This window comes from Trichoderma camerunense (genome assembly GCF_050948025.1).
Source record: "Trichoderma camerunense strain CBS 138272 chromosome Unknown V8C40scaffold_16, whole genome shotgun sequence".
Lineage (NCBI taxonomy): Eukaryota > Fungi > Ascomycota > Sordariomycetes > Hypocreales > Hypocreaceae > Trichoderma > Trichoderma camerunense.
In genome coordinates, this window is record NW_028145354.1 from 941,053 (window position 1) to 967,011 (window position 25,959).

Consider the following 25,959-nt stretch of genomic DNA (forward strand, 5'->3'; position numbering starts at 1 on the left):
GCATTTTGAGACACGCAAGAGGTACCGTCTCTGCCAATCGCGGAGCAGCTGTACTTTGTTTTTGTCGTTTTCGTGTTGTTTTTCCCCCCCCAGCTCCCAGCTTACCCTTCCTTACCTTAGAGCAAGTAGATCGAAGCTCCTCCCCCCACACGTCACTGCCCGCCCATCTCACCTTATAAGCTTCCTTTCCGTGGTTGCTCGGTCGACACTCTTGCATCACGCCTTTCCCACTCGAATCGCTTGCGTCTCTGCCTCGACGGTTCTCGTGTGCAGCGTCGTGTCTTTTTTCTGCTTCAATTGAATCCGTAACCATTTTCCATTCCAAGCCAAAACATAACATCGCCAACATAATACAACTTAGCTCTTAGGTGCTTCTACACTTATTAGCGTCGCTATTGTGTGCTTCACCGATTGTGCCGGTAGCTCCCATTGCACGGACAGGCATTTCCGCCGATTGAAAAGAAACCCGCAGACAAAAGACACGCCCTCCCCCTGCCTGGTCTGCGGAAGATCAATCCCACAATTCGCGACTGACTTGTTGGATCGCCAATTGAATTGAATCAAACCAAAATCAACATCAAAACAGTAAAATCGAAAGCTTGGACCTCACCGCCACCATGTCCAACCTCTTCAAGATCATCCTGCGTATCATCGCACTCATCTGGACCCTGCTCATCACCGCCCTCATCGGAAATGTCATCGCCGCCAATGTCAACGGTCACATGAAGACCATCAACTTCACCATGTTCGTCGCCGCCTGGTCGTGGGTTGCGCTCCTCTACGGCCTGCTCGCAGTCTTCGTCGTCAGCCTCGCCGTGCCCCTTGCGCTCGTCTTCTGGGACGGTCTGGCCACTCTGCTCACCTTCATCTGCGCCATTGTGTTGGCCGCCGAGCTGCGGGCTCCCAACTGCGGCAACATTTCCGGTGCTCACCTGCCCAGCGGCTGGATCGGCTTCGGTTCTCACCACGATGAGAGGAGGTGCCGTGAGATCCAGGCCAGCACTGCGTTCATGTGGTTCCTCTGGGTGTGCTTCAGCCTGCTCTTGGCCATCACCATCTTGGATTCCAAGGGCAGCGGCGGTTTTGGCGGGTCGATCCGGACTTCCCGCTCTTCGCGATCATCTCGACCTGCCATGTCGCAGGTCTAAGTGTGCTCGACGAGGAGCCTCTCCACTGTCCTTTCCCCTCACATCCCTCGCTCTTTCGCTATGAGAGGAATATTGTTGTTGATCAACAGGATTTTTGTCCCCGGTGGATCATCTGGCAATTGAGGGAGCTAGAGTTAAATGCGAAGATGTTCTCTCAATTCAACAAATGCGAGTAGAGCTTTGTCTGGAAGAAGCCAACATGTTTAATGGGTGTCAAGTTGATGGGTTGGGGCGGGTATATGAAGTTACGCTGTATTAGCACGTACATTTACGATGGGCAATATTCGGTATTGGATTGGTATTGCCAAAGGTTGGCAGGAAAGGGACAGTATTATGGAAATGATAACTAATGTAGTAATTGAGGGATGAATAACAAAGTCATGTTTATATATACATTATTCGCTGCCCATTACCACTTCTCTTCATGACACCCAATGTGCCGCGCTACATGTGGTGTTGTTCCTGGCAGTAGCATGTCCCTCGTGCTTCCTAGCATGTATTTGCAAGGCCTTTCATCGTAGATTTGGCTCAAAATGTGGTAGTGGCGCCTCTGATGTTGTATCGGATTGATGTTTATATATCGAAGCGGAATCAATCTATGCTTTCCCAGCCTGTGAAGACAAACAGTCGATCCAAAAACGCCGAATGATCCTTGATCCGATTGACGGCTATAACGTGGCGGCCACAGCGCCAGCAGCATTGAACGACTTCTTGTTCGTAACTTGCACGTCTACATTGTGCACCCAGTTCATGTACTTACCCCAGCCTTAGCGCGAGAACAATCGTCAGCAAGAGAGCCATGACAGAGATAAAACGATGAAGATATCCGGAACGACTCACTCCAATACGCAAACTTGCGGCCAAAGAGCTTCCCCATCCACGGCACAAGGATCATGGTGAGGAGGAGCTGGAGCTGCTCAAGACTGCGGTCCCATTCTGCCTGCGCCTCGGAGTCGGCCTCGGAGTAGAGATCGCTGGTGGATTCGGAAGGGAGAGAATCGACGTCGTCTTTGTCGTCGGTGATGGAGGCGGCGTGGAGGTCGACGAGGGACTCGTCTGAGGCCATTGCGACGAGATTCCGAGGGGGAGAGAGGTTGGAGTTGTTGTGGTTGTTCTATGGACGGAGAGGGAGAGGGAGAGACCGGAACGAGAGGTCGCTTTACGGCGTCGTCGGAGATCTTAGGCCATGAATGCAGACGAGGGCGACTGCTGAAGCTGAATTGTCTCTGCGGATAGACGTCGTGAACAGTCTTGAGCCTCGCAATCGCAGTGGAGCTTGTTCCGATCTACTGATGCCGAAGGGCGGCTGCAACTGGCCCACCTCGGGAGGTTTGCAGCGCTGCAGTTCAGTTCAGTTCAGGCCTGAGGTACGTACCTGGTACAGCACTGCCGGCTGGGAGAGGAGCAACAGGTTGGGACTTCAACGGCACAGCAGCTGTTATCTTATCGTGCACTGTCAACTCACGTGACACCCCTCCTTCTTGGTGTGACTCCCCCGTGCAATCAGATCAGTGCCCAGCAGCTCCGTGAATATCGGCCCAAACAAACGGCCCATGACATGACGTGCAGCTGACTCAAACTCAACCTTTTCACTCAGCGCTGCTCACTCGACATTCCCATCTGCAGCTACAACAAGGACCAGTGAGCCTCTGCAGGAAACGCCATCGTCGTGCAGATACGCGCATATTTGGCTGCAAAGCGTCAGCCATCGCCCGCCAACTCGACATCTCGGCGCCTATAAGCGGCCAGCTTCAGTTATCAAGCAAGCAGCGACGCAAGGAAGGACAGCGATTGAGACAGAAGGTGCGCACAGAGAGGGGCTTTTCTCTAGTGAGTAGACCTGAGCTGTCAAAGGACAAAGCCAAGGACAAGCAAGACAAAGGCAAAAAGCCTAGAAACCACCGCAATCATGGACAACGAAGTACTGGTAAGTCTGACGTCTGCCACCCTACGCTGCACCACTACAGTTGGGTACAACCAACCCAAGAGGGTGTCTCCGTTTTCATGGAAACCTTCCTTACCTTCTGGACCAAGCAAGCTAGCCCTGGCGTTGCCACTCCAGCTGCTCTGCTCTCCCTCTGCTTTTCCTACACCAAATTTTGCCCCTCTCTTCTTCCCACAGCCCACAAGGTCCAGCACCGGCCACGCAAAAAAAAGCCCCAATCACTGCAAATTTACCCCACCAACACTCACCGCGGACATTTTGTTCATCCACCCGATGATTCTTCCTCCCTTGTCATACCTCTGAGTCACAGCCTTTGCCATTTAGACGGCATCACAAATCACCAGGCATCATCAGTACTGTACCACTCCCCAGCCTAATCCCTTTTGAGATTTTCCTTTTTCGCCATTGCCTTTACCTCTGTTAGACTTTTCAATTCCATCACGAGACAATCCATCAAGCATTGCTAACCTTTTCCCTCTGCTTTTCCCCACTACGCAGGACCAACTCGAACGTAAGCCGTCCCGTAAATCCGTTGCCTTCACCGACGAGCAACTAGTAGTCGAGACCGACGGCTCAATAACCATCATGAGTGCTGTCGAGGAACCCAAGGAGACGGCTCAGTCACACACGCCTCGTACGCCGCCTCTGTCTGCCGCCCTCGAAGCATTTGCTGATACTTCATCTCAAGCCGCCGCCGACGAACTTGCCCCTCCCGAAGATGGCGGCCTTGACTTATCTCTCCTGAAGAAGAAGAAGAAGAAGAAGACGAAGGTTGAGGGCGTCGAAGCCGATGCCGATGCTGAGGATGGCGCTGCCCCCGCCGAAGATGGAGGTCTCGACCTGACCATGAAGAAGAAGAAGAAGAAGGTCAAGAAGGCCGAGGGTGCTGAGGAAGATGAGTTCACTGCCAAGCTGAAGCAGCTCGAGGTTAAGGACGCCGAAGAGGCCGAGGAGGCAGCTCAGGAGGACGAGGGTGACATGGAGACTGGCACCGGTGTCTGGACCCACGACGAGTCCAAGACAATCCCCTACACCATGCTGCTCTCCCGCTTCTTCACCGTCCTATCACAAAAGAATCCCGACCACTCACTCAGCGGCACCAAGAGCTACAAGATTCCTCCTCCCCAGTGCATGCGTGAAGGCAACAGGAAAACTGTCTTTGCCAACATTGCCGACATCAGCAAGCGCATGAAGCGAACCGAAGAACATCTCACCGCCTACCTGTTTGCCGAATTGGGTACAAACGGCTCCGTTGACGGAAATAGAAGATTGGTCATCAAGGGTCGATTCCAGCAGAAGCAGATTGAGAACGTCGTCAGAAAATACATCAGTACGTCTATTCCGTCACGCACAGGCGGTGGGGCGGAGTGGAAGAGCCTCATACTGCCCATCCCGGGCCCAAGACTAGGATCCTCTTCACTCCTACCACGATCTCTTACTCTTCCATTTCCCATCCACTCTATCCTCTTTCTTTATTCTTGATGAAATAATGTCATACTAACTAGCTTTTCTCTCAGTCGAGTACGTTACCTGCAAAACTTGCAGGTCTCCCGATACCGAGCTCAACAAGGGTGAGAACCGTCTCTACTTCATCACCTGCAACAACTGCGGTTCACGACGAAGTGTCACTGCCATCAAGACGGGTTTCTCCGCCCAGATCGGCAAGAGAAAGAAGATGCAGGGTTAAGGTCAGCCCTGCTTCTATACGCGTGCGTATGTATTCAATATCCAATAAGATGCTTGATTTTCAAAGCGATGTTTCTGCAACGGCAAATTCTGCCTTATTGGATCGACTTGAGACACCATTTCGGTTTTCATCCTATGCCCTTAACATGGTGTCAAACACGGCGTGAATAGGGAGTATCAGGCTGTCGGAGGAATGGAGGAAAAGCGGTAAGCCCAAGACGCAAGGGCTAAAAGGCTGTGTTTATATTGGGGAGGGAAAGTACAAAGCAAGTTACTCTTGATCTACTATGGACATGGAACAGATGAGATACATAGCGGTCGTCATATGCCTAACGCCGAAATGATTTGACGTTTGACACAGAGCTGTCTTTTCCGGAATGACGGGTGTCAATATCTACTTACGTATTTGTGCAAAGTTGTCATGTGCCCTGTAGTGACTCTTTACCCCCTTTTCGCTTCAACGTTATCAAGCGTCTGTGCGAATCCGGCTTCCTTTATAAAAGCAAAGTGTAATGATTTTCTGATAGTAATTGTCATTCCAATGTAAATACTAGTTACTGCTGGGCCCCTGCTGCCAACAGCTTCTCAACAATCTCTTGGTAACCTCTCTCAGCTGCGAGCTCAAGCGCAGTCCGTCTCCTATCGTCCATAAAATTAACACCCGCCCCTGCTGCCAATAGCTTCTCAACAATCTCTTGATGGCCTTTCTTAGCTGCCAGCATAACTGCAGTCCGTCCCCTATAGTTAACAAAATTAACATCAGCTCCTGCTGCCAATAGCTTCTCAACAATCTCTCGATGGCCGTCCTTAGCTGCCAGCATAACTGCAGTCTGTTCCATATAGTCAACAAAATTAACATCTGCCCCTGCTGCCAATAGTGTCTCAACAATTTCTCGACGGTCGAACTCAGCTGCCAGCATAATTGCAGTCTGTCTGTCATTGTCACCAAGGTTAACATCAGCTCCTGCTTCCAACAGCTTCTTAACAATCTCTTGGTAACCGCACAGAGCAGCTATTGCAAGTACAGTCCGTCCCCCAAAGCCAGTCGAATTAACATTAGCTCCTGCTGCTAATAGCCTTGTAACAATTCCTTGATAGCCTTTCTCGACTGCTTCTGTAAGTGCATTTTCATGCCTCCAACCAGTAACAGCATTAACATTAGCCCCTGCTGCTAATAGCTTTTCAACGATGTTTTGGTGGCCGTTCCTGGCTGCTACCAGAAGTGCAGTTTCTTTGCTAGTGTAACCAGTAGCAGCGTTAACATCAGCTCCCGCTATTAGTAGCTTTTCAAGAATCTCTTGATGGCCGAATTGAGCTGCCAACAAAAGTGCACTTGCTTCGACGGAAAAATTAACATCAGCTCCTGCTGCTAATAGCTTCTCAACAATCTCTTGATGGCCGTTCACAACTGCTTGCGTTAGGGCAGGTTTTTTAACAAGCCTAGTAATAGCATTAACATCGGCTCCTGCTGCTAATAGCTTCTCAACAATTTCTTGATGGCCGTTCATGGCTGCTGCCATAAGTGCAGTTCTTCTATCAAACCTAGTAATAGCATTAACATCGGCTCCTGTTGCTAATAGCTTTTCGATAATCCCTTGATGGCCGAATTGAGCTGCTCCTGAGAATGCGCTTTGTCCGGCAACAACATCCGCTCCTGCGGCTAGTAGTCTCTCAACGATCTCTTCATGGCCGTTTCTAGCTGCTGCAAAGAGCGCACTCTGCTTGTGGGTATCAGTAGCATTCACAAGAGCTCCGCGTGCTAACAGTAGCTCGGCGGCGGCCTCATGCCCGTTCTGGGCAGCATACAATAGAGGCTGTCGTTTCCAAGCATCTTCCTCATTTGGGCTATATCCAAGTTCAAGGAGTGTATCTGTGGCCTTGTGCAGTCCAAAGAATCCTGCCAAGTGTAGTCCAGTGATTTTCTTTGGCAGCGATCGACTGTAATGATCCTCATTGACTGTCAGCGCTTGACTCGATGCCTCAACCTTGGCTGGACTCTTGAGAAACTCGGTGATCTCTTGAATAGCTTCATCCTTGGGAGGATGGTGCCCCCAGCTGCATGCGGCATATCTATAGAACGGAAACAGTTGCAATCGCTCCTCAAATTCCTCGTCTGTTTCACAAAACCCAGTCTCAAAAGCGCTGAATGAGAGGTAGGTAACGCAAACCGTGGCAATTTCGGTCTGTGCAGTTGGAAACCAACGTTTCTGCGTCCGCTCAAAGTATTCCTGAGTTGTAAAGTGGACTAGCCGTATGATCTCGCTCTCTTCGTCAATAGTAACCAGTCCGGCACATACCGAGACCATGTCCTCGATCTGGACGAGATTTTCTTCATCCAACTCGGTCTTGCTTATTTCTACTGCGAGTGCATGTTGAAGCTCCTTTGTAGCAAGTGGTCTTTTTGCGCAAGTAATCCATGATAGAACCCGCCATGCTAGCTGCTTGGAATCTGAATCGAGACCCTGGATTCTTCGTACAGCCTCTTCGTAAGCAGAATCATACGCTTTCTGCCCGGTAGGTAAGTTTGCTAGTGTATTCTTAAATTTCTTCAACGTGTTCTTAGTTTTAATAGTTTCGAAATGAAGCTGTGCGAGCAGGAACCTATGTAAATATTATTTACCATCAACCTTTATATAGTAGTAAAACAGAAACTTACATTCCTTCAACCACCTTTGTAATATCTCTTTCAACTTCTTCACAATGTGTTTTTAAGAGTGCCGAACCATACTGCATTATCTGGCTCTCCAAATATTTTCGCACATCTTCATCACGAGCACGGATCTCAACTTCTTGGCTTCCCTTGAATTTATCCCTAATATCTGGGATAAACCTCGATGTCGCAAAGATGTTTACTCCATTACTCTTTTGTAGGTTGGAGAGTTCTGAGATAAACATCGCCCGGCAGCCACTGGATTCTTGGCATTCATCAAGAGCGTCAACGACGATGAAGATTCTTGAATATAGTAATATCACAGACTGAAGAACTGCCAAGGTTTCACTAATGGAGGGGCGTGTTCGTTGAGCTTTATGGCGGTTATAGAGATTTTTAACACTCTCGGGTAGAGTAGACTGGCTTTCAGCTAACTGTTTTAGCACGCTTGTCAATAAATCGTCAATCTTCTGCTCTTCCTGCCTTTTGAAGTTGCAGTAGATGTAAGCAATGCCGATTATTGAGTTGTTGTCAAATTTTGAGCAAAGGTAATCGACCACAATTGACGTCAGAATAGTCTTTCCTGCTCCGGGGATGCCTGGGCAAAACAGTGTTTGCTTGCTTGTAGCAAGCCAGTCTTGGAACTCTACCGACTTGAGAAACCAAGTTCCGGTTTCCGGTTGCCGTCTGTTGAAGTAATCGCTTTGCTGCGGGCCGTAGTCGGTTCGTGTAAGCCAATCAAGGATTTCAATATCATCTTTCCCATCCAGCTTGGCCTTGATGTGTGTAACGTCATTATAAACTATACAGGTATTTATTATCAGAGATCTGCCATCCGCTTAACTGGGGACCGACTAACCCTCTCTGATTATGTCTCTCACTGGGCGCTCTCCGTCAACATCGCGTGGCTGAATATAATGCAGAAGTTCCTTTGCAAACGCCGCAGCTACTGCCGCAGCGTATTCCTGCCAGTCGTAGTTCTTTTGCGAGTCGGCGTAGTCGCAAATGCCCCGAATAACAATACATGGGAAGTTATTCATCAATCCTGCTGCCTCCATTTCGACGCACAACACATTCCCGTCATAGCGCTGGTCAAGGCGGTCACGAAACTCGGCGTCTTTGATCACTTGGTTGCCAGAAGCGATTAAACCATAATGCACGCATGTCTCTCTCGGTTTCCTCTCCCCTCCATCGGCTGCAGGGGGACGAAGGTTTGGACCTCTCTCGACCCCATGGTCCGAGGAACTAATTGCCCACAAGCCAAAGAGCCATTTGAGAAGTGACAGAATCACGTTCAAGAATAGTGAAAATGCAGCTTTCTGGCTGCCGTGACTGTCACTAGTATGCAAAGGGTCCGTAAGTGACTCCGACCAAGTATACTTTGACACGAGTCTCGGCCATCTCCGACTTAGTTCGTCTAGATACTGAGGTATCTTAGACCCGCTCAACTCATTCTCCGTCATCAGTTTCCCCAAGGCCGTGCGGAGGAGAGCCGGTGGGTTATTCAGCGATCCAATCTGCTTGAATTCACCCCCTTTCTCTGCCTTGCCGTAGTCCCATTGAACCACCCCAGGATACTGGTTCGTCGGAGTACTGACAACTACATCGCCAAGTCGAACCTTGGGGGCAATGCCTCCGCCGATACCAACCATCAAGCCAAACTTGATTGATGGAAAAGTGGAGATCATCCATGTCGCAAAAGTCGCTGCTGAGCTAGTACCGATCTCACCTTGAGGCAAGCAAGCTATAACAATGTTATGCTTCCCGATCGACCCCAAGGTGTATGCATTTGGGTCATTTGGCGGCTTAACAAGATCATCATGTCTCTCGTCCAGCATAGCCGTTGCCGCGGTCTGCTCTTTAGATAGGGCACAGACCCATCCCACAGTGTAATCATCATGAGTCCTGGTCTTCGTAACTGCTTGGGCCGCCATGGTTAGCTGTTACGGAGTTGAGTAAGGCTCCATCCCGGAGGTGGGGTTGGGGTTGTGTTAGACTGGCGTACGGAGTACTCGTACCTTAAATGCGGATAAATATTTTTACCGAACTTGAGAGTTGCTCCAGTAAAAGTGAGGCAGCAAAATGAATAAGTGCATACTCCGTATATTCAGCAATATGGGCACCCAATCAGCTCATCACATCGTGCTCTTGTAGGCGTATAATGCGTCGCGTGGGTGTTCGAAATATTCTCGGTCTCGGTGTTTCTATCCTCCGCTTTGCTAGGGATCAAGTTGGCTTTTCTGCAATAGAAAATTCGAATGCTTCAAGACGGGACTTGGATATTCAATTAGGGTCGAAGCTCCCGCTATAGCCGTCTTCAACGTCATCAAACGTCTATGGTATCACAAACAACAATGCAAACAGATTGATAACTGCCACTTCTTCTCTCGTCATCATAGCAAGATTCAAGAACGAAGGTTCTTCTTCACAGTGACAAGATCTTCCTCCGACAGCCCCAGAACCTTGGTTACGTAGCCGTCCCAGCCACCAAACTGCTCTTCGAGACCCCCGACAAAGGCAGTCCAGTACTGCGGTCGCAGCTCAACGAGGTTGTAGAAGCCTGGTACTTCCATGTCGTTGGTGCCAACGCTGTCCATGGCGAATCTTAGAAGCTTCTCGCGAGCGACTTCGGTACCGATTCGGGAAAGCATGTAGTCACGAACTGCATCGTCAGTGGCCGTGCCGGCGAGGTGGTGGAGAAGGCCGGCGAGAACTCCGGTGCGGTCACGGCCGGCTAGTTTACGGTGTTAGTAACTAGGGAGTAGCCCGTAGCCAAGAAGAATTGCCTACCTGTGCAGTGAAAGAGAAATGGCTCCGCGGGACTATCTCTGATGTGCTCTAGGACTGCCTTGTATGTCGGCGCATAGGTGAGAGCAACCGCCATGTACTGGTCCTTCCAGGCGGCACTACCGTCCCCCTTGGCGAAATCCTCCAAGCTCGGCGTCTTGTACTCTTGCGACCCAGGGAACCAGACATTCTCAACTCCCTCAATCTCGGGGTCAGGGCCGTGTTCTCGTTCGAGTGGCTTGCGAAGGTCGTAGATGCGGCGGACGTTGGCCTTGATCCAGGCCACGGTGTCGGGATCATGGCTGGCGTACTCTAGGGTGCCGCAGCGGAAGATGCGCCCAGAGGGAATCTTGCTGCCAGGCACAGCGCCGATATCACGGGCGTTGATGAGCGTCTTGCTGGGGATGAAGGGTGCGGAAGAGAGAATGGGGAAGAGAACTTCTGGAGAAATGGGCTTGTCAACACGGGTCCGGACGAGCTCATCGAGCTGGGCCGGTGAAGTCGGTGTAGCCATAGCTGTGATTTTGTTGGGTATCAGTTAAAAGTTTTCGACAGGAGTAGCTCGACCGTGTTCTAGGTCTCTCTTGTTTATCTCCCAAAGAAGTGTTTATTCGCAGCAAGAGGTCAAGAACAAGGAGAAGTTGTAAGGGTGAGAGAAGCAGGAATACGAAGTAATACGAAGTAATACTTTGGTGGTTTGCTAGTCTAATTGCGATCAATGCGACAAACGGCAAGTCGCTACTCTGTCCTTAAGCTCTTTCCTTTCCCAGAAGATGCCATCACCATCGCCTGCACACGTGATTCATCGCCGAATTTCTACTTCACACATAACATTATTCCAATGCAAACAAAACAACAAACAAACAGCAAAATCACTTGACAGACCAGCAAACGAATCATCAACAACCCTCACAAAAGGCTTTCGCGCAACCCCAAATCCCAATGAGGGGTTCTTCAACAGCCTGCCCCTCCTTTTTCGGCGCCATTTCACCCCGCCATGCCTCCAACTCAATGCTAGTGTCCGCAAGCCAGTCCCTGATCAGCGGCAAAATAGCCATGGATTCAACAAATCAAAATCGATATCGCGATCCTTTGGCTAGAGATAGGGCGTCGCACTGCAAGGGACCAGAAAAATGTCTCGGACTACGGTCGGGAAACCAAAAGAGAAAAAAAGGCTTCTCACAAAGGCGCACTATCAACATTTCCAGGACCACTTTTCGTGCCCTTCATGTAAAACATCAGCGCTTTTGGCGTAAGCCATACAAATAATATGTCAGAGTGATTCCGAAACTATAAAAAAATTGTATATAAGCACCATCTTGTGGGATAATCGCTGTTTGGACCTGCAGAATCAACGCCAACGCCGAGAAAAATGGCTCTATCGCCGCTCCTTCGCTGGGGTTCTATTATCTCAGTTATTGCAGCCGCGGTTTTTGCCTATTCCTTCCAGCAACATCCGTTTCTCTTCACGGGTGTTCACAATGACCCTCTTCCAGTATATTGCTACCAGAGCGTGAGGACTCATGATGCTGCACATCCGTCTGCTGAATGTTTCTCGGTGGAGGATGGCATGTTTCGCTACGTCTGGACCCAGGATAGCAGAGACTCTCTGCACCAAGTAAAAGGAGCCGACATTTCCGTTTCAGACGGCTATGCGATTCCTGGTCTCTGGGACGGCCATGGGCACCTATTGCAATATGGAGAGTTTCTTCACTCGGTTGACCTTTTTGGCTCCAAGTCGCTCGATGAAGTGAGAGATCGCATCAAGACATATCTCGCCGCAAACCCGGGAGCAGGCACCAAAGGCCAATGGCTTCGTGGTATTGGATGGGACCAATCTGCCTTTGGACGCATGCCTACTGCTGTAAGTGGATGACTTCCATAGACATCCTTGGAACCTCCTTTGCTAATAATCGATCGTATCGTCAACTTTAGAACGACATTGAGCAAGACGACGAGCTCAGAGGAATTTTCATGATGCTGGACAGAATTGATGTTCATTGCTCATGGGTTTCAAAGGCAGTATTGAACCTCCTCCCAGAGGAGATCCCAGACGTTCCCGGAGGTGATATCATTCGTGATCCTGGCCCAGGAGTCTTCTGCGATAATGCCATGGACATGATCATGGCCCTGTGGCCGAAGCCTGGAGAAGAAGAAAAAGCTCAAGCCGTCAAGTCAGCTATGAAGGAGTTGAACAAGGTTGGCCTGGTAGGAATGCACGACGCCGGTGTGACGGCAGACAACGCTCGGCTGTATTCTGAACTGGCAACTTCTCCGGATTGGACTGTCCGAGTTTACAGTATGTTGGAATGTGAGAAGAGAAACACATTTTGCCCCGAAGCCACTTCTCAAATCGCTCTTTCAAACGGCATGTTTGGATTACGCAGCGTCAAACTATTTGCTGGTAAGTCACTCAACTTGAACAGATTCTATTGCAGTGCTAACTTTATTCTCCCCTAATCAAGATGGAGCGTTGGGAAGCTGGGGAAGCGCCATGCTTGAGCCATATAGCGACCACCCTTGGACTTCCGGATCCCTCTTAATCAATGCGTCAGCCCTTACAGAGGTGACCAAAGCTTGGGCCAGAGAAGGCTTTCAAGTCAATATTCACGCCATAGGAGACCTGGCCAACCGCAATGCTATTGATGCCTTTGAAGCAGCCTTGAAAAAGCAATGTGGACAGGACGACCTTGCTGATTGTCAATCCAAGCACCGATTCCGCATTGAACACTCTCAGATTATCCACCCCGATGACCAGAAACGCATGCACGCTCTCGGCATCATCCCTTCCATTCAGCCCACACACGCCACCTCCGACATGAAGTACGCTGAGGAAAGACTCGGACCAAAGCGAACAAAAGAGGAAGCCTACCGCATGAAGTCTGTACTCGACATCAAACCTATCCTTGGCAGCGACTTCCCCGTGGAGCCACCAAACCCGTTCCAAGGAATCTACGCTGCGGTCACGAGGAGGAACCCGCACACCGGATTGGGGCCTGATCCGAAGAACCCCTCGCTAGGATGGCACACTCAAGAGACTCTCAGCTTGGATGAAGCGCTTATGGGCTTCACACAGAATGTTGCGTATGGAGCGTTTATCGAGCAATATGCAGGCTCAATTAGGCGTGGCGCATTTGCGGATTGGGTTGTGCTTGATGAGCCGCTGGAGGAGATGGATGTCGAGAAGCTTCGCACACTCAAAGTAAGAGAGACTTGGGTGGCGGGAAGAAGAGTATACTCCCGAGACGAGACACGATGGCCCTTGTCGGATTCCAAGTAAGAGCAAATCACTAGGAGTGTTCGTTCATTTTCACAAGTTTATTCTCACTCCCTGAGCCATGCCGCTGGCATAAGATGTTATAAGGGCTCTAACATGGTTGTTTTTCGTGCAGAAAATAAGTTCATAACATACCCCTTGCAGCTTATGCACTGTACTTAGATGAAGAACGTAAATTTTATGAAGATATAATACTAAATAGAAATCTTCCTTGACGGTGACGATCAAAGACAAAAAAATCAAGCCCATATTGGAAATAACATGACACCCCGCTGTTAACGCCATCTAAGCTGCAAAGCTCTTAGTTTATGCATCCGAATCAAAGAAACCATTCTCATCTTCTCTCTGTAAATATCTTCATCTGAGCTCACGGTTTGGCAATCACTTTGCTCTCGAACCACTTGGCAAACTTGACAGTAGGAATGTCAACCGCTCTCCAGAAGATATCCGCCCACCAGACGACCGTGGGAATACAAAAACACGCCCCCAGGACGAACCCGGCATTATACCAGTAGCCTTGCACTCCAGTCAGGCCGTATGCCCACTTCTCAAAGTGATAGCCAACAACGTGCATAGCTGGTCCATGCATAAGGTAGAGGGCGTATGAGATCTTGCCAAAGTACTGAACCACTGGCAAGTTAAAGAAGCGCTGCCATCGAGGCGAATGGCTCACAGCAATGATGAAAATGACGGCACCAGTCGACTGCCAATAGCGGTACCTTTCTTCCTTCCACCACTTAGGTATGAGGGAGGATAGCCATCTCCATCCAGGGGTAATTTCACCACGACCATCCGGTTGACACATCAAGTACAAGCCAAGAATGCTGAACAGTGCCCAGAAGATGGGCCACAGCTTGGTCTTGGTCGAGCGAGGCTTTTCTTCCATCGGCAGGGCTGGATTAGATGTCGGGACGTGCGCACCACGGATATGATCATTCTCAGCAATGAGCATCCCGCAAAAGAATAGCAAAAGTTCCCATCGGCTGTTGCGATAGGTAACCAACATGACGAAGACAACAGTGAGCCATCTCACCGAAGTACGCAGACGGGCAGTGCCGATAATGGTAAGAAAGAGGTACAGCGAGCATCGGAATTCAACGGGGATGGTCCATAAATGGACGTCATAAGCTGGAAGAGCGTGTTAGTATGTACTTCTGGAAAATATTTTGAACATGGATCATTTCTTCTTACAGGTACTTCCGCCAAACTTGTCCCAGCTGAAGACTTGGAGAAATCTAAACATATGTAATAGCCAATCCTTGTATTGAGCATATGCATGTTCCATGCGGGCTGGATGCGGCTCTACAATGTTTTTCATGTACTTTCGATCGTTGGCAAAATCTCGAGTCCACTCGTATGCGCCGATGCGCAAGAAACAAATAATCATGAAAGTTGAGATTGCGGTGGGAAGATATAAACGAATTCCTCGTCGAAATATTAAAGAGCTCATGGTATTGGCGAAATCAGGCCAAGCTCCGTTTCGAATTAGTTTCAAAGGTCGGTATGATAACGCATATCCAGAAATGACAAAGAAGACACAGACGGCCGGAGGGCCTTGGTACCAAAGACGAAGGAATGGCAGTTTGAGAATGTGGTAGTTGGTCTCGCCGCAACCCCATCCCTCGGCGATAGTGAATGCTTGGTAAAAGTAATGACAAAAGAAGACGAAGAGTGCTGCCAGACCACGCATGCCATCAAGGTAGGCAGTTGGAGCAAGTTTAGCCGGGCATATTTGCTCGCGAGCGTGACGACCTTGCAAGAAGCTAGGTGTGAGAAAAACAAGGAAGCGGACGGCAAGAATCCGCCATGGTGTTGATCGAATGTATCCAAAGGGTGCTTTCAGGGAACCAGCTGAAGGGGTTAAAAGACCGAATTGAAAATGGTCGTCAGTATGGGCCGGAGTTGTGGCTATACCAGCGCCAGTCGCAGTACCAGTACTGCTGTCACTGACGTCTGTTGCGGCATCCGAACCCCGTCTTTGGTCCAGTAGGCCCATCTTCTCTTCTGATGGTAAGTCGTTGATAGAACTGTGATGGTTCATTGCCAATCAATAAAACAATGTTGGTTTGGGGCTCGTCCTGCACGGGGAGCAAGAAGACTCGAGGATATTGAGATACGCTCAATCTGTGGTTTCTTGTAGGTAATGAACGGTTGCTGAAGCGAGTGGCACGATCCTTCCGCCGTTTTCATTGGCATGTGTAGACTCGTACAGGATCAAAGGAACGAAGGTGCGCTGAAATCAAACTGAAAAACAGACTCAACGAGAAAGATGGTACAGGAGAGGCGAACCAGTCGGGGAACGAGGCAAGCGACTAGAGAGGGCAGAAAAGAGGTAACCCGGACTCTCTCTGTCGTTGTCTCTCCCGCGGTTTGTATAAGACGGACTGAGGATGGAAAGAAAGACAAGACTGAGAAAAGGAAAAGAAAGGGAAAAAGAAGACAAAGAGGATAAAGAGGAGAGCATTTGTTTACATCGGAAATGAGAACAAAGAAGGAGACGACCAGAAAGGAAAGGATGTGAAGCTAAAAGGCGAGGATCAGTGCCTCCTGCTCATAATAGCTCCAGTACAAGGCGATACCTTCCATGTCGATCCGTGTGAGATGCCCCTTCCGCATGCAGGTTTCGGATTTCCACATTTATTCAAGGCCTACCAATGTGTGGCTTGAGCAAGAGCTCGTACGAGACAAAGATTGTGACATGCGTCCCGAATCCACTTTCACTTTCCACCTTTCCATGGTTTTATGAAGAAGGCACGGTCGGCCAAGCTGTGACATGCCAAAAGATACATGCAGATACACAGTTACACAGTTACACAGATATCTGTAGGTACGGAGCATCGGATGGCGTCGAGGAAAGAGCCGTGGATCGTAGACGGGAAGTTGCGTCTCTTGCCGGTATCCCCAGATCTGCAAAGGGTCCAAATGGGAATACCACTAGCTGTTGAAAAATAAGAATAAAAAAATCTTAAAAGTGAAGGCAGTCTAAAAGTGCCATAGATAAATCGTTCGTGAAATTTCCGGTGACCCGAAATGGTCGAACCATGATCGACGAGTCTCGCATCTCAACCGGAGGCGGATATATTATATATGACCACCAGTGAAACCCATTGCGTACCATTAATTGTTTCTTTTAAACCACAGCAGCATGTTGATTCCGCATCTAGCAACCACTGCCGCAATGTCCAGATGCTTTCATCTCATCTCCTAGAGGAAAAAAAATTATGGCATTGGATGGAGATATTTGGGCCATGAATCGTTTGAGCATTCTCTTGACCATCCCAAAGTTCAAAATTCAAGAGGGTCCCACGGCGCCACCGCTATTCATGCATCCACCGATCGGCGCATGACGGAGCATCGCTGGTGCTATTCGTGTCTCTTTGGCGCTGTTCCCTTCCTAAATGGACGCAAACATCCAGGGCTGGAGCATGGAGTACAAAGAGAAGTTTGCCGTTGGCTCTGCTTTTTTGCTGTTGTACGAGTAAAACGGCTCAAGTGTTGTTGGTTTGCTTGTTTTCCCCAGAATTCCCAAATTACCTGTGCACCTAAACATGTCCGTTTTCAGACCAGATGCAGAACATTTTTTAAAAGAACAGTGAAGCAGCCAACTGCCATGTAACAAAGAATAGTGTGTAGCACCCTTCGATTGTCTGCCGTCATCAGACAATCAAACCCCTGCCCCTTCATCAGCTACACTACGCAGACTGCCAGGGGCGGCTGAAAAGCATGTTGTTTGATCAACGTTCTTTTGGCTGAATCCAGTTGCAATAATTGGCTTCCTATCGTACGCTAGCGACAGTGTCCACCGACGCTTCGACGCATCTATCCATTCGAGTATCCCACACTCACGCCTCATGGGAAAGATAGAAACGCTGTCCCTGAAAAAGCCCCCTGGACCCACGGCCGATCGCATTCGCCAGTTCTTCGTCGTGTCCATGGACGGTCCGTTGTCTGGCCTACAGTATAACGCAGATTACACCTTCTCCGCACAGTGTCTACTAAGAGCCCGTCTGATGATAGTACGTTGAACACTTCCCTCATTACCATGATTCAAAGTGCTACGCCTGGTCAAAATGTCATATATGAAGTATGCTTCAGTACTTGAATCATACCGTACCATTCCGACCCTGCCTATTCAGCCCTTACTAAAAGCCCCGGGTTCTCTTCGCTGTCATACTTGCTGGCGTCAATACCTCTCTGTACCCCAGGCCTTGCTGCTATGCGATCAATCCACTGTAGAAGATGCGGAAACTTGGGCCGCATGTCAGTTTCTTCGGAGAATCCCAAGGAGCGGTACCCTCGGACATGAGGCCAGGTGCCCATATCAGCAATGCTATACTTTCCTACCCCATCGCCGGCGAGGTATTCGCGAGGCACTGCGGATTGTCCGTTATACTGACCGCCAAGGTGAGCTTCCAGAACGGAGTATATGCGAAGCATGGCCTTTTGGAAATACTGCGCTGCATCTATTGTTGGTCGTTGAGCTCAGGTCCTTGAACTGTTCACTTTGTCTTGAGAATGGAATAGATGACTTTACGTACATGGTATGGGTTCTGCGGTTCCTTTCATAAAATGCCGAGCGTGTCCTTGCACCGGAGCCGAAGAATGCCAGAAGAACAGCCACTGTATCGCCTGGCTCTTTTCGTGGGCGGAATCGAAGCTAAAGACGTTGCGTTCATCGTACTTCTCTTGTAAATAGATGAGTATGGCTGAGCTCTCTATGATGGATACAACAGTCTCTGCTTCAACGACGTCTAGAAGGACAGGAATCCGGCCTAGATGATGCCAGACTGTTAGAGCTTGCGACGCTGTGAAGGGCATTTCAGAAATACCATTTGGGTTCAGCTGGAGGAACCATTTTTTTTTCTGCTCGTCTGTTTCGAGGTCGATGAGGTGAGTGGTCCATGAAAGCCCATATATATCGTAGAGCTCCTCCAGTAGAATCTGCACCTTTTTGCCGTTTGGGGTATTCTCTGTAAGCAGCTGGAGAGGATACTAGAATCGAGACATCGAGGTAACGTATTAGCAAGGGGCATTTTGGATTTGTCTATATTTTTGTTTCCTTGTTTTTGTTCTTATTTCTAGCAGAAATTTCCCCTTCTTTGCCAAGTAGCCTACCTTGGACTCTCTCACTTGTAGAGGCGTATCAGCGCTGTAATGCACTTCCATATTTACGATATTTTTAACTACAGCTATGGACTACTAGGTCCTTAGATGCAATATTCATCGTGAAGAGAAAGAATCGTGCATTTTGTACGACGACATGGTAGAGTTTTACCATCGCAATTGTTGACTCATACGCCGAATCCTCCGCAGGAATTGTTTTCCCGCGTTTAGCATATGGTGCCATCTTCGGCACTTGGACGACGTCGGCTCTGGACGATGTTGGATGTAAGTTCATTTGCTCCACTGCGGCAGGATGCGCATATCTGGCCAATAGTGTTTTGCATGGGTAAGCGGCAATAGAGTTGATTGATACTATTCGCAATCAATAGAAGAAACTAAGTTACAAGACATGGTAACTAGAGTTGAAGAGAGTACAACATATGAGAGTAAGGTGAAGATAATTTACTGGCGATGGAAACGAAGTTGTTTATACACCCAGAATGAAAGTAGAATAGATAGTTTTACAGGTTCTCGTCCCCAAACTTCAATGGCACAAAAATAAACATGACGTGCATATGCGGATAATATAATGATGCTGTTGGTTGGTTGCCCATCCCACACATCATGCATCCATCCGCACCCCAGAGCCGGATCTCATCGCAGCCAATCTAATCAATCCAATCTCCGGCCGAATCACCAATATCCCCGACAACCCAGGAGTTACCCCCGAACTCCTGCGTTGACAACTCCGATCCTAGGAAATTTGTAAGACCTGTGGAGACCAAGACATATATTCTGCGCTACGATAGAAACTCCGACTTGCCCGACCGCAAATAGATACCCCAAAGCTTCGCCGGCAGACCATCTTCAGGTCCCATTTTGGCTGCGCTGGTCGCGCACAAAGTTGCCTCGTTTAAAAGAAAAGGAGCAGCGAGAAGTCGCCCTCCGATCTGCGGATTGTTATATGCGTTGAATCGTACCTACTATGGCTAGTTTTACAGATTATTAACCATCTACCGTACTTTCAACCAGCTGCCCAAGGAAGAGTGGCCGATGATGAAGCTCAGGATTGATAAGCATAGCCAAGGAATCTGATAATCAATATCAGAGAGACGGAAGTTCCCAGAATCCAGGCTACTATCTTGGCGTATCTAGCATACCTTGCTGCGAGACCGCATAGGCCAAGCAGTCTGATGATCAATATTGGACAGACGGGAATTCCCAGACTACTGCTAGGTAGGTACCATCTAGTATACCTTGCTGCTAGACCGCATCTCCGCTTTGTGGAAAACGACTATATATACTACTTAGCCAGAATGAACCACTTAGTTGAGAATCCATAATCTCAACAATTCAACTCAATCGTTCTCTCTCGCCCTTTTGTCTATTCCTCCACATACATCTGCTACACCACTACCAACCAACATGGCCATCATCCACCTCGTTCTAGTGGCCTTCAAGCCAGACGCCACCCCCGAGGCCATTGCAGATGTGCGTATAAATCCTCCGTAATTTCTCTATTACCAGAAACAAAGCAAAATACTAATACAGACCTCCCAAATCTTCACAGGCCAACGCAGGCCTCCTCGCCCTCAAGGACAACTGCCTCCACGCAACCACAAAAACCCCCTACATCAAGTCCGTCACAGGCGGAATTAACAATTCTCCCGAAGGCCGCAACGTAAGTTCTCCCAAATTCTCCGTTGGCAGAACTATGAAACCCCGCGTTTTCTTTTCCCTTAGCTACTCAAGATGAGAAGGGGAGACGTTTTGTTCTCTCTGGTTGCTCATGATGCGAAGGGGAGATGTTTTGTTTTCTCTAGTTTCCCAAAATGAAAAGAGGAGATAGATCACAGCTAATTAAGCAAAACAGAATGGCTTAACTCATGGCTTTAGCTTCGAGTTCGGCTCCTTCGAGGACAGGGCATACTATCTCAAGGAAGATCCTGCTCACCAGAGCCTAGTGGCTAAGCTTGTTCCCATCATCGAGAAGCTCACTGTCTTTGACTACGAGACTGGTGTGTTCTAGTGATTGGTGGACACAGAGATGAATAGTGATACCAATAGCTGTATATACTAGACACTTGAAAAGTATAGAAGAAATAGGAAACAAGTCAAAACAAGTGCCGTCATGCGCATCTCGTATCATAGTACAACACAATGAGGCAGAGTAAAACCAGGCGCAAGGAAACAGACGTTAGCAGTCACGAATGGCATCAATTGATGAGTAGAATATTGAATTAAGAAAAAGAAAAACTTCAAGTATACATCATTTCATTACCCTCGTGTTTCATAACCCATGCCTCGCTCTAAAGACGTGAAAAGCAGATTTCTAACGGCACATGTTACAAAGTCGGCCTCCATCAAATTGCAATGCCAAACGCCTGCTCTTTTTTCCCTTGGTATTTTATTTGTCCTTTTCCTTGAAACGCAAACCCATTACTTTCTTTTCATCTCTTCATCCGAAATATTAGTTGTCGAGCCAATCGAGGAACTGGGGGGTGAAGTAGCTGATGACAATGGTGGCACCAGCTCGAAGAATGCTCTCTGTAGATTCAAAAGCCATGGCCTTGAGATCAAACACTCCGGCCTTGGCAGCAGCGTGAATCATGGAGAACTCGCCACTGACTTGGTAAGCAGCGATGGGCAGGTCCTTGCCAAGATCCTTGGCGTCACTAATAATGTCCAGGTACTGGCCAGCAGGCTTAACCATGATGATGTCGGCACCCTCGTTCATGTCGCGGATAATGGCACGGCGAGCAAGGCCACGACCTCCAGGGGGCAGCTGGTAGCACCTGCGGTCGCCAAATGACGGGGCAGAGCCGGCTGCGTCCCGGAAAGGTCCGTACAAGCAACCAGAGAACTTGGCAGAGTATGACATGAGGAGCGTCTTGTGGGCAATGCCCTCCTCGATCAGCTTCAGCTTGATAGCACGGATACGGCCATCGTTCATATCTGAGGGAGCGACACAGTGTGCTCCAGCCTTTGCGTAAGCGATGGCAACATCAGAGATGCGGTCGACAGACATCTGGTTGTTCAGGCTGCTGTCGTCTCGCAAGATACCACAGTGGCCGTGAGAGGTATACTCGCAGAGGCAGACATCGGCGCAGATGAATAGTTGAGGGAAGCGGCGGCGGATGAGTTGAATAGCCTGGATGACTGGGCCCTCGGGATCGTCAGCGGCACTGCCAAGGGCATCCTTGGTGCCAGGCCTCATGGGGACACCAAAGAGCATGACGGATCGCAGTCCCTTGTGGACGAGAGGCTCGAGGAAGCCAGTCAGTCTGCTGATGCTGACTTGGAACTGGCCAGGAAGAGAGGCCACTTCGACCATGTCATCCTCGCCGTCGGTAACAAAGATGGGGTAGATGAGCATAGACTGGAGGCAGAGAGTCAGTAAAAGACAGATATAACACCAAATTGTTGGGAATCTCCTCTTACCTTGGTCAGCTGGCGCTCAGACTGCCAGGATCGAGCCAGAGGGTGAAAGTAGCCGCCGTGAAGCTGGCTGCCGATGTCGCCAGCGATGCTCACGCTGGTGGCTGCGGTGCTGGCATAACCAGACATGGTGCGAGAAACGTGAGACGCCCGGTCATCGAATGTTGAGACTGAAGGCGCAGGACCAGGCCGGCGAGCACTGTTGGCATCGCGAAGGCTAAGTTCCTGGACGAGACTGGAGAAAGACATGTTGCGCTGGTCAATTGAGCGACTTGGCTCTGTGCGAGTCGTGGTGATGGTTTGGTGGGACCAGGAAACTGTGGATGGTGACACTGATGGGAAGGTCGCCTTCCGATGGTCAGCACAAAATCTAGGACTCGAAAAGGCCGCAGGAAACGAGATGCCGACACCAAACAAGAGGCAGAGGCTGCTGAAGAAGGAAGAAATAACAGAAAAGTTGAAGTGTGGAAGAAGAAGAAGAAAAAGAAGAAAATGGCGAAACGATGTCGGCCCCAGAAGTTTCGAGGGACGTACCTGCAGTCAGATTTTTTGCCTGTGCGCAGCAGCGGTTCCGCGGAGGCAGGAACTTTGATGGTGCAGGTGCTGCAACTTGCCTCGGAAAGGCGCTGCAGTACGCTCCCGATACGCAGCCGACAGCCAATCAGCGGAGGGGATTTTCCAATATGCGCTACCGTTTTAGCGGCTTTTTAGTGGGCAGAGAGAGGAATGTAGCACTCAACGGCTCCTGCAAGTGTTTGGCGGTGCCGAGCTGCTTACAGGTGCTTGCTTGCCGAGGGGAGTAAGATGAGATCTCGGAGGAACTGATTGATCCATGTGGTCGTATTACGAGTATACGGTCATGATTATTGTTATTCTTTCTACAGGTATAATTATTGCACTTACAAAAATTGAAATAGATCAACTGGAAATAGTATTACATACTGTATTACCGGCCAAAAGCCACACTAGCTAGACCACCTCCTTTTGCTCATAGCGTGCGGCACCATTCGGGAATCCTCGTACGAGTCCGTGGAGCCGGATCACGCCCGGCATTTGCTCGGGGTACTCCGATACAAACACCTCAATTCTGCTCTGCTGCGGTGCGGTGCAGGGTGCGGCACAATTCTTGCCACCACTTCCGTGCTCTCCCCAGCTATTGATGTCATATTCCGGGCCTTGTCTAAATTTATCGCTTCTTATTTCATTTGTACCATATTCTAGACCGCATTTCAGTTTCTCTTTATACATCCAAGGGCCTTCCTCATCGTGAATAGGCCGTCAATGGAGCAAGGTGGTCTCTCGCGTGAGCACTATTCACCACGAAGTCTAGGAATGTCATCATCTGTTACACACCTTCGCCTTTCATCTCCGCAATGAGAAAAATGCCATTTTCAAAATTCTTAACATGGTAGGGGATGTAGTAGTACATTGTAATGTCTATCTGCGCCATACATGAAGTTATAGATGCTTCCAGCCTGATCAAGTGCCATGACACCTTGCTCAGATTCGCCTTTTTTTTTATTTCACACTCCCAACAATCCGTAACCCTCTTACAGTCCTCGCAAAATTGAGTTGTCTCGCTTGTCCATTGGAACGTATCTCTCCTTGAGAATCTCTGCTGTTGTCCGTGTGTCTTTTGAAGGCTTCTCGTATCGTTGATTCAAAGCCTGCTGCACAGGACTCAGCGTAGCCTTGTCACCCGTCATCTCTTCCACCTGGGCCTCTGCTAGACCAACTGCTGTCTTGGCCTTGCCCACAATCTCCTTTGCCTTCTCTCGGCCCTTGTCCAGAGTTGCGCTAACAATTCCCTTGGCCTCCGTAGCCGTCTCCTCAATGGCCTTCTTCGTTCTCAGCCTTGCGTCCAGAGCCCGGTTCTCGGCAGTCATCTCAACGCTCTCAGCTGATTCTTTAACTTGGTTGAACGCCCCTCTCGTAGCAGCTGCAATCTCGCCGCCAGCCTTCTGCGTCCTCTTCACAGGCTCCAGGGAGCGCCTCGCCTTTTCCACCTCCTCCACAGACTGGCCCGTGGCCTTGGCCCACAGGTACGCGACTCTGCCCTCCATCCCCTCACGTACCTCATCCCAGTCCGTGTGCTGCACCCAGCGCACAGCGTTCTCGACCTCAGAGTTCCATCGCTGCTTGGCGACCTCGACGGCGGCTTCTCGCTGGGCAGCGGCGACTTCGGATCGGGTCGGGGGCAGTGGTTGGGGAATTGGATCGAGGAGGTGCTGGATCATGAGCGTTTGCGTGCGCAGTGATTTGCTTTGGGCCTCGCGGGTGCGCTGGTGGGCGAGGACAGAGAGGTAGGCGAGGGACAGGGTGAGCGTCACGCCACCGGTCTATGTAGAGAGAGACATGTAAGCATTGTATCGTAGAATTGGCCGCAACATGGAAATGAAGAATCGGAGGCATAGAGGCGACTCACGAAGCCGGTTGCGAAGCCCATGGTGTCGCTGGAGAGACGATGCGAATGCGAACGGGAGCGGCTGAGGAAAAGAGAGATATTAATTCCTGGGGCGAATCTCGACAGGTGCGGCTGTGTGTAATGCCCTATGCGCGGCTTCTCATGATGCAATTGAGCTGCGCAGCTCCCACAAGATGCAAAATTGCGTGTTTCTCAGGCCAAACCGCAGGTTAAACTTTGCCTGCGCCGGTGGGAAAAAAAGAGTGACGATGTTGGAGCTTTGGTGGTTGGTTTTGACGTAGCTCGGCCGATACCAGCGTTCGACGTTCCCAGATTGGGCCCGAGATTCGCCGCCAAAAATTTAGACGTGCAAAAAATTACAGCCAACCAGACGACAGACAGCCCACCACAAAGTCCCAGCAAGTGAGACGTTTCGACCTCAACAGCCAAAAAAAGCAGAGGAAAAGCGACCAAATCCTCTCGCAATTCGCACGTGCATTCGCATTCCTACATCCTGCAACCTTCAATCGCACGCCAAGTTTCAGCTGGCCGCAAATGGCTGGTGGCCTCGTCAAATATCGGCATCTGAGCCGCAAGTCCTCGGCCAGACAGGCTCTGCTGCGAGGCCTCGTTACCCAGCTCGTGCAATATGAACACATCCAGACCACATACGCAAAGGCAAAGGAGACGCAGCGACTCGCCGAAAAGCTAATAACGCTCGCCAAAAGAAACAATGAGCCGTGCAGGAGGTCGGCGCAGGGTATTCTCTATGTTAGTTGAACCTCTCTTTGTTGCAGCTTGGCTTCCTCTTCCCCTCCTTCAACTCAGCTATTTACGGCATGATATCAGACACCAAATGTGCTTATGCCCAAGCTCTTTGGCGAGCTACGGAACCGCTACCTGACCCGCGAAGGAGGCTATACTCGAGTCGTCCGCACCGAGCCCAAGAACACATACGACCAGGGCGAGAGCGCAATCCTGGAGTTTGTCGATGGAAAGAAGGATTCCCGCTTCATGATGACGGCCAAGACTCTTGCGCGAGACCGGTTACTAGGACGATCCTCAACCCCTGTGACGCTCCAGAACGTGAAGAAGGTGACCAAGTTCCGCGACGAGAAGGAGCTGGAGGAAATGGTTCAGCGCTTCATGATTCTCAGCACCGAGGGCGAGGGTGCGGTTGAAGCTCAGAGTGCAGAATCAGCCAAGTTGGCGGAGAAGGAGGGCGCTGCTGCAGAAGTCATGGCGGGAGATATTGTTCCTGAAAGCGCAAAATCCGGCGAGCAAGTCAAGAGGTGAATGATTCTATGACGCATGAAAGACGGATATGGGCTATGACGGGAAGAAGGGAAAAGAAAAGAAGAAGAAGAAAAATCTAGAGCTGCGGCACACCTTTCTGAGGGATGGACGCACCATGTACAACACAACATATTCATGTACATTTATATCTACAATAGTGGAATGATAAGCCAACTACCTCGAGATATCGAGGCTTCAAATCACAATTATTTGCAAGAAATCTCC

At 49.6% G+C, this 25,959-nt stretch overlaps 12 protein-coding genes across 12 annotated transcripts; 5 read left to right on the forward strand and 7 right to left on the reverse strand.

The window, feature by feature from the left end:
- The first annotated feature begins 483 nt into the window (after positions 1-483).
- V8C40DRAFT_72677 (marvel domain-containing protein) lies at positions 484-1,522 on the forward strand. The gene has a single exon (XM_083223362.1). It carries the CDS (start codon positions 618-620, stop codon positions 1,146-1,148), a length of 531 nt encoding a protein of 176 aa, XP_083070329.1. The 5' UTR covers positions 484-617; the 3' UTR covers positions 1,149-1,522.
- On the reverse strand, positions 1,483-2,724 carry V8C40DRAFT_73114 (uncharacterized protein). The gene is made up of 2 exons (XM_083223364.1): positions 1,989-2,724; positions 1,483-1,914 (listed from the first exon to the last, which is right to left on the reverse strand). The coding sequence occupies exons 1-2, from the start codon at positions 2,212-2,214 to the stop codon at positions 1,817-1,819; spliced, it is 324 nt and encodes a 107-aa protein (XP_083070330.1). The 5' UTR covers positions 2,215-2,724; the 3' UTR covers positions 1,483-1,816.
- A 1,057-nt stretch (positions 2,725-3,781) lies between these two features.
- On the forward strand, positions 3,782-5,286 carry V8C40DRAFT_252919 (translation initiation factor eIF2 subunit beta). The gene is made up of 2 exons (XM_083217480.1): positions 3,782-4,423; positions 4,611-5,286. The coding sequence occupies exons 1-2, from the start codon at positions 3,940-3,942 to the stop codon at positions 4,778-4,780; spliced, it is 654 nt and encodes a 217-aa protein (XP_083070331.1). The 5' UTR covers positions 3,782-3,939; the 3' UTR covers positions 4,781-5,286.
- On the reverse strand, positions 5,256-9,383 carry V8C40DRAFT_252921 (ankyrin repeat-containing domain protein). The gene is made up of 3 exons (XM_083217481.1): positions 8,289-9,383; positions 7,436-8,231; positions 5,256-7,380 (listed from the first exon to the last, which is right to left on the reverse strand). Exons 1-3 carry the CDS (start codon positions 9,361-9,363, stop codon positions 5,334-5,336), a joined length of 3,918 nt encoding a protein of 1,305 aa, XP_083070332.1. The 5' UTR covers positions 9,364-9,383; the 3' UTR covers positions 5,256-5,333.
- A 451-nt stretch (positions 9,384-9,834) lies between these two features.
- On the reverse strand, positions 9,835-10,730 carry V8C40DRAFT_276782 (protein-tyrosine phosphatase-like protein; the record flags this gene model as incomplete). Its single annotated transcript, XM_083220889.1, has 2 exons — positions 9,835-10,163; positions 10,220-10,730. 2 exons carry the CDS (start codon positions 10,728-10,730, stop codon positions 9,835-9,837), a joined length of 840 nt encoding a protein of 279 aa, XP_083070333.1.
- A 347-nt stretch (positions 10,731-11,077) lies between these two features.
- On the forward strand, positions 11,078-13,732 carry V8C40DRAFT_252928 (amidohydrolase 3). The gene is made up of 3 exons (XM_083217482.1): positions 11,078-12,080; positions 12,152-12,620; positions 12,682-13,732. The coding sequence occupies exons 1-3, from the start codon at positions 11,589-11,591 to the stop codon at positions 13,494-13,496; spliced, it is 1,776 nt and encodes a 591-aa protein (XP_083070334.1). The 5' UTR covers positions 11,078-11,588; the 3' UTR covers positions 13,497-13,732.
- Positions 13,733-13,737: 5 nt separating this feature from the next.
- Positions 13,738-16,017, reverse strand: V8C40DRAFT_281613 (acyltransferase family-domain-containing protein). The gene is made up of 2 exons (XM_083221641.1): positions 14,685-16,017; positions 13,738-14,621 (listed from the first exon to the last, which is right to left on the reverse strand). Exons 1-2 carry the CDS (start codon positions 15,532-15,534, stop codon positions 13,861-13,863), a joined length of 1,611 nt encoding a protein of 536 aa, XP_083070335.1. The 5' UTR covers positions 15,535-16,017; the 3' UTR covers positions 13,738-13,860.
- A 1,604-nt stretch (positions 16,018-17,621) lies between these two features.
- On the reverse strand, positions 17,622-18,659 carry V8C40DRAFT_268868 (glutathione S-transferase family protein; the record flags this gene model as incomplete). The annotated part of the gene is made up of 3 exons (XM_083220005.1): positions 17,622-17,956; positions 18,032-18,485; positions 18,609-18,659. The coding sequence occupies 3 exons, from the start codon at positions 18,657-18,659 to the stop codon at positions 17,622-17,624; spliced, it is 840 nt and encodes a 279-aa protein (XP_083070336.1).
- A 1,274-nt stretch (positions 18,660-19,933) lies between these two features.
- On the forward strand, positions 19,934-20,707 carry V8C40DRAFT_73491 (Dabb family protein). Its single transcript, XM_083223365.1, has 3 exons — positions 19,934-20,087; positions 20,167-20,277; positions 20,470-20,707. Exons 1-3 carry the CDS (start codon positions 20,022-20,024, stop codon positions 20,623-20,625), a joined length of 333 nt encoding a protein of 110 aa, XP_083070337.1. The 5' UTR covers positions 19,934-20,021; the 3' UTR covers positions 20,626-20,707.
- A 145-nt stretch (positions 20,708-20,852) lies between these two features.
- On the reverse strand, positions 20,853-22,563 carry V8C40DRAFT_252939 (porphobilinogen synthase HEM2). Its single transcript, XM_083217483.1, has 2 exons — positions 22,038-22,563; positions 20,853-21,975 (listed from the first exon to the last, which is right to left on the reverse strand). Exons 1-2 carry the CDS (start codon positions 22,281-22,283, stop codon positions 21,067-21,069), a joined length of 1,155 nt encoding a protein of 384 aa, XP_083070338.1. The 5' UTR covers positions 22,284-22,563; the 3' UTR covers positions 20,853-21,066.
- An 855-nt stretch (positions 22,564-23,418) lies between these two features.
- Positions 23,419-24,741, reverse strand: V8C40DRAFT_252941 (MICOS complex subunit Mic12 family protein). The gene is made up of 2 exons (XM_083217484.1): positions 24,460-24,741; positions 23,419-24,373 (listed from the first exon to the last, which is right to left on the reverse strand). Exons 1-2 carry the CDS (start codon positions 24,478-24,480, stop codon positions 23,585-23,587), a joined length of 810 nt encoding a protein of 269 aa, XP_083070339.1. The 5' UTR covers positions 24,481-24,741; the 3' UTR covers positions 23,419-23,584.
- A 98-nt stretch (positions 24,742-24,839) lies between these two features.
- V8C40DRAFT_252942 (mitochondrial 54S ribosomal protein bL17m) lies at positions 24,840-25,954 on the forward strand. Its single transcript, XM_083217485.1, has 2 exons — positions 24,840-25,209; positions 25,288-25,954. The coding sequence occupies exons 1-2, from the start codon at positions 24,994-24,996 to the stop codon at positions 25,732-25,734; spliced, it is 663 nt and encodes a 220-aa protein (XP_083070340.1). The 5' UTR covers positions 24,840-24,993; the 3' UTR covers positions 25,735-25,954.
- The last annotated feature ends 5 nt before the right edge of the window (positions 25,955-25,959 follow it).

What these genes read in the sequence shown, in the direction of transcription:
- V8C40DRAFT_72677 (XM_083223362.1), top strand. Translation starts at nt 618, where the DNA reads ATGTCCAACCTCTTCAAGATCATCCTGCGTATCATCGCACTCATCTGG.
- V8C40DRAFT_73114 (XM_083223364.1), bottom strand. Translation starts at nt 2,214, where the DNA reads ATGGCCTCAGACGAGTCCCTCGTCGACCTCCACGCCGCCTCCATCACC. An exon ending in CCGCAAGTTTGCGTATTGGA is followed by an intron (nt 1,915 to 1,988) that starts GTGAGTCGTTCC and finishes TCTCGCGCTAAG; the next exon opens with GCTGGGGTAAGTACATGAAC.
- V8C40DRAFT_252919 (XM_083217480.1), top strand. Translation starts at nt 3,940, where the DNA reads ATGAAGAAGAAGAAGAAGAAGGTCAAGAAGGCCGAGGGTGCTGAGGAA. An exon ending in CGTCGTCAGAAAATACATCA is followed by an intron (nt 4,424 to 4,610) that starts GTACGTCTATTC and finishes CTTTTCTCTCAG; the next exon opens with TCGAGTACGTTACCTGCAAA.
- V8C40DRAFT_252921 (XM_083217481.1), bottom strand. Translation starts at nt 9,363, where the DNA reads ATGGCGGCCCAAGCAGTTACGAAGACCAGGACTCATGATGATTACACT. An exon ending in GAGAGACATAATCAGAGAGG is followed by an intron (nt 8,232 to 8,288) that starts GTTAGTCGGTCC and finishes ATACCTGTATAG; the next exon opens with TTTATAATGACGTTACACAC. An exon ending in ACAAAGGTGGTTGAAGGAAT is followed by an intron (nt 7,381 to 7,435) that starts GTAAGTTTCTGT and finishes ATATTTACATAG; the next exon opens with GTTCCTGCTCGCACAGCTTC.
- V8C40DRAFT_252928 (XM_083217482.1), top strand. Translation starts at nt 11,589, where the DNA reads ATGGCTCTATCGCCGCTCCTTCGCTGGGGTTCTATTATCTCAGTTATT. An exon ending in TTGGACGCATGCCTACTGCT is followed by an intron (nt 12,081 to 12,151) that starts GTAAGTGGATGA and finishes CGTCAACTTTAG; the next exon opens with AACGACATTGAGCAAGACGA. An exon ending in CAGCGTCAAACTATTTGCTG is followed by an intron (nt 12,621 to 12,681) that starts GTAAGTCACTCA and finishes CCCCTAATCAAG; the next exon opens with ATGGAGCGTTGGGAAGCTGG.
- V8C40DRAFT_281613 (XM_083221641.1), bottom strand. Translation starts at nt 15,534, where the DNA reads ATGAACCATCACAGTTCTATCAACGACTTACCATCAGAAGAGAAGATG. An exon ending in CAAGTTTGGCGGAAGTACCT is followed by an intron (nt 14,622 to 14,684) that starts GTAAGAAGAAAT and finishes ACGCTCTTCCAG; the next exon opens with CTTATGACGTCCATTTATGG.
- V8C40DRAFT_73491 (XM_083223365.1), top strand. Translation starts at nt 20,022, where the DNA reads ATGGCCATCATCCACCTCGTTCTAGTGGCCTTCAAGCCAGACGCCACC. An exon ending in CCCCCGAGGCCATTGCAGAT is followed by an intron (nt 20,088 to 20,166) that starts GTGCGTATAAAT and finishes AAATCTTCACAG; the next exon opens with GCCAACGCAGGCCTCCTCGC. An exon ending in ATTCTCCCGAAGGCCGCAAC is followed by an intron (nt 20,278 to 20,469) that starts GTAAGTTCTCCC and finishes TAAGCAAAACAG; the next exon opens with AATGGCTTAACTCATGGCTT.
- V8C40DRAFT_252939 (XM_083217483.1), bottom strand. Translation starts at nt 22,283, where the DNA reads ATGTCTTTCTCCAGTCTCGTCCAGGAACTTAGCCTTCGCGATGCCAAC. An exon ending in CTGAGCGCCAGCTGACCAAG is followed by an intron (nt 21,976 to 22,037) that starts GTAAGAGGAGAT and finishes CTCTGCCTCCAG; the next exon opens with TCTATGCTCATCTACCCCAT.
- V8C40DRAFT_252941 (XM_083217484.1), bottom strand. Translation starts at nt 24,480, where the DNA reads ATGGGCTTCGCAACCGGCTTC. An exon ending in TGGGCTTCGCAACCGGCTTC is followed by an intron (nt 24,374 to 24,459) that starts GTGAGTCGCCTC and finishes CTCTCTACATAG; the next exon opens with ACCGGTGGCGTGACGCTCAC.
- V8C40DRAFT_252942 (XM_083217485.1), top strand. Translation starts at nt 24,994, where the DNA reads ATGGCTGGTGGCCTCGTCAAATATCGGCATCTGAGCCGCAAGTCCTCG. An exon ending in CGGCGCAGGGTATTCTCTAT is followed by an intron (nt 25,210 to 25,287) that starts GTTAGTTGAACC and finishes GCATGATATCAG; the next exon opens with ACACCAAATGTGCTTATGCC.